Below are 3,711 nucleotides of genomic sequence, written 5' to 3' on the forward strand. Positions count from 1 at the left end.
GCCTCCATGGTCTAGTGGTAAAGCGTCCGCCCGGAGAGCGGAAGTTCCGGGTTCGATCCCCAGCCGCATCATACCAAAAGATGTTAAAAGATGGTACTTGTTGTTACCCTGTCTGGCGCTCGGCATTAAGGGGCTTAAACAAGGACTGGTTGGCTCGGAGTCAGTATACTGTGTCTGCGTGGGGTATTCATGTTAAACTGCGGCATGTTATCTCAGTGAGCTAGCACTATAAATCGGCATCAGTCCGGACTAGTACAAGCAGCCACACAAACACACACACGTACATGCACGTCGCTATATAAGTGCAATAATCTTGGACGCGAAGTTAAACACCATTTCACCTCACCTAAATAGGGAACACACTTTGCTGAAGAAATCAGAAATTGATAACTTGCTTAAACTGTGAAAATATTAAACATAACTTTTAACTTTGAACCAGACATGCTGTTGAATGCACATTAGGATTTGCCTTGTGTAGTGCCTTGCCGCGTATCAACTTTCGAAGACGAAGGGAGGAAGTTATTAATTTAAGGAAGATCACTCCAAAATAAATATCCGAATTTAAGTTCATGGGCCTAAATACAGAATTATTTCCATTTTTAGGCCCATGAGTGTAATTATGCATGGGCCTAAATAAGGGAAGTCCTGGTAGTATTTTTGCACACAGTCCTGTTGTAATGACTCCCATGGAAGGCACGGATGAAAAGTGTCGACTCATCACAATGGACGTGATTGACTTGCAGCACATGAGGAACAGATGATGAGGAACAAGATGAACAGCTGATGAGTGCAGCTTCACAATGTCATAAATGTCGGACTGAACAGGACCTGCGGTCGTCACACAAGAAAACACAACCGCCTTGAAATGTTCCTGCATCACAAGAGAGGAAGGCAATCTTTATAATTTCATGAACATGCATCTTCACATTTGAGACAGTCATGAACATTGGGTATTCGCATCATGAACATGGGGCCTCCGTGATCATGAACATCCATCTTGAGTTCATGAACATTGGTCATGATAAACACATCATGAGTATGGGACCTCCATTATAATGAACATGCATTTTGAGGCCATGAACATTGGTCATGAACACATGAGCTTAGAGCCTCCATGAACATTCATCTTGAGATCATGAACATTGGTCATTAACACATCATGAACATGCATCTTCCCATTCTTTACATCAAAACAAATAGACAGTCTCCACATCCATTATGATCATGAATATTGAGAAAGCCATAAACACTTGGCTGCATAGCATCATGAACACAATTAAAATCATCGCAACATTCTGAAATGAAACTTGAGGAAGAACGTCAATAATTTGCCATGAACTTGAAACAGAAAATGGAAAGGAACATACCAACACATAAAGCTTACACGATATCAGTGTCAAGTGGCTGCCTATATACTCAACTTAAGTTCAAATTTAATCGTATTTGTAGACTTGATTTAATCCGTGGCTTGAGAGTTTTTGTACATACCAGTAGAAAAGAGTTCTACAAATGATGTTTATCTGTCACTTTTTTATACATGGAGGTCACTGATTAATGAGTACAGTATGGTTGGGATGACAGTACTCATATTGTGGACCAGAGTATCGCAATGAACCAAAAGATAGATGTATATTAGTGTCCGACCATGTACATGATATAGATATATATTCTGATTACAGCTATCATGTCCTTTCTATCACAATTATTTATTTCAATGAATATCCAGGAAATTCCTGACAATTTAGTTCATTTTTCAACCATCCAACTTAACCCTGACTTGATGGTCTCAATCTTGTTAGATTATGACGATAAAGTAGTCACTATTACGCATATCTAAAGGAATCTGAAATTTGTAACTGCAACTTCTAGTCTTCGCCCTGCAATCTCTGGCAAGTTTGGGTCATGGATGTTTCTACTTCTAGAATGGTGAGTACTCCTCTCTTGATCACTGAGACCAACATTATCTACAACCACTGACGTCACACCACGACTTCCAATTCTTTTTCCAAGTGGCAGTTTTGATGTTCCAAGGACGCTTGAACTCTCCTGTTTGCCTTTTATAATCTGACCAATGTATGCATTAGATGTTTCAGAAAGAGGCAAAATCCGAAGTCTATCAACATCAGCATCAGAATTATCTCCACTTTGTTTTCGGGGTTGATTGTCGTTTTCGCAAGTATCACCGCCTCCACATTCTTGCTGTGTCTGTTCCGGGAATCTCACCAAATCTTCTTTCATTCGCTGCTGCGGTGTAATCTTTTCAAGTGGCCTTAAAGCATCCTGACGTCCAACTGGAGTGATGATGAAAGCACTCTGTGTATCATCTGAAGCTCTTGCGGAAGTGTCTCTCAATTTCGAGTTATGTTTCCCTTTAATTAAATTATAAGGAAACATTCTACTTTGCTCATCCTGGCTTTTCCTAAGCTGAGAATCCCTCTTAATTTCTTTGTCAAGTTCATCCAGACGGGATGATATGTTTTCTATATATAAATCACTAGCACTCTTCATCAAGCTGGAATATGCTGATGATGTTCTCCTCCTACGTCCTTCAGAATTGGTACTTTGGGATCTTTTAGTGTGATTACCTTGTGAATCACTCTCATCTGGAACTGACTTTCTACAGAAATCCTTTTTCAGCTGTCGTTTTATTTCCCTTTGCATGTACCTGGTCTTCAATGAAGGTGAGACTCTTTCTGCATTTTTCCTTCTCACAGTATACCAGTCTCTGTCTTCTTTGCAAAATTTATGCAACCGATACTGGCCATTATTCTGAACATATCTGTAGGTGACAGGTTCGACATTAGATTTCCACACAGCTCGTGTCTCATGTTCTTCTCTTTTCACATCAGCAATACTCTTAACTCCAGAGCTTGCAACTTTGTCATTTCCTGACTCCACATTTTTTCGCCGTTTTTTTTGTGTGTGATATTTTGGATTTGGGACGACGTCCTTCCATCCAGTCACCGATTCATCCCAATCATCTGAATAAATGTTATGTACTTTGTAACGTGGGTACAACCCATCTTCACTTGACTCCAGCAAAGCATCAAGTAAATTTACTTTGGATGAATTTACTTCCTGCTTTTTTCCTTCTCCATCAGGAATTACACAATGAGCGAAATGGTATTCTGAGTTTTGAAATTCATCATCTTCATCATATTCGTCAGTATCCGTACCAGATTCAGTGACGGATTCCTGGCCCGACATTTCACAAATATATTTCAAATATTTGCATTGCAGTGAACTATCACGAACTTTTACCTGTCGTGGGTGCAGGCCAAAATATCACAGACAAAAACTGGCACAATCTTCGGTCGAAAACGTTTCATAACTGTAGTCCAAACAATACATGACATGATTCGTAATCGATACTATTTCATGTCAAATGATTCCAAAAATGGCAATGGGAGAACATCATATTACACTGAAACATCATCTTCTTTTCGTTTTGACAGATGGAGTTTTGGTCGCCATTTTAGCTTCATATTCACCAAGGGCAACGGAGTAATAAGCTATAAAAGAACTGATTATTGTTACACTATGAACAACACCAGGTATCAAAATGACGATGCAATGAAATAAAAAACATTTTGATGCAAATATTGAAAAAAAAAGTGATACGAAATCAAAGAAATATGTCAGAACACGATGAGTGCGCATGTGCGTGCTTCTTTTCCGGGTCAGAAAGGCATTGCGCATGCGTGCAAAAAT

At 39.4% G+C, this 3,711-nt stretch overlaps 1 protein-coding gene across 1 annotated transcript; it reads right to left on the minus strand.

The window, feature by feature from the left end:
- Positions 1–1,648: 1,648 nt before the first annotated feature.
- LOC139450297 (uncharacterized) lies at positions 1,649–3,460 on the minus strand. The gene has a single exon (XM_071231980.1). The coding sequence runs from the start codon at positions 3,205–3,207 to the stop codon at positions 1,834–1,836; it is 1,374 nt and encodes a 457-aa protein (XP_071088081.1). The 5' UTR covers positions 3,208–3,460; the 3' UTR covers positions 1,649–1,833.
- Positions 3,461–3,711: the final 251 nt, after the last annotated feature.

The sequence above is a fragment of the Haliotis cracherodii genome, unplaced genomic scaffold (genome assembly GCF_022045235.1).
Source record: "Haliotis cracherodii isolate W230 unplaced genomic scaffold, xgHalCrac1.p SCAF_10, whole genome shotgun sequence".
NCBI lineage: Eukaryota > Metazoa > Mollusca > Gastropoda > Lepetellida > Haliotidae > Haliotis > Haliotis cracherodii.

What these genes read in the sequence shown, in the direction of transcription:
- LOC139450297 (XM_071231980.1), bottom strand. Translation starts at nt 3,207, where the DNA reads ATGTCGGGCCAGGAATCCGTCACTGAATCTGGTACGGATACTGACGAA.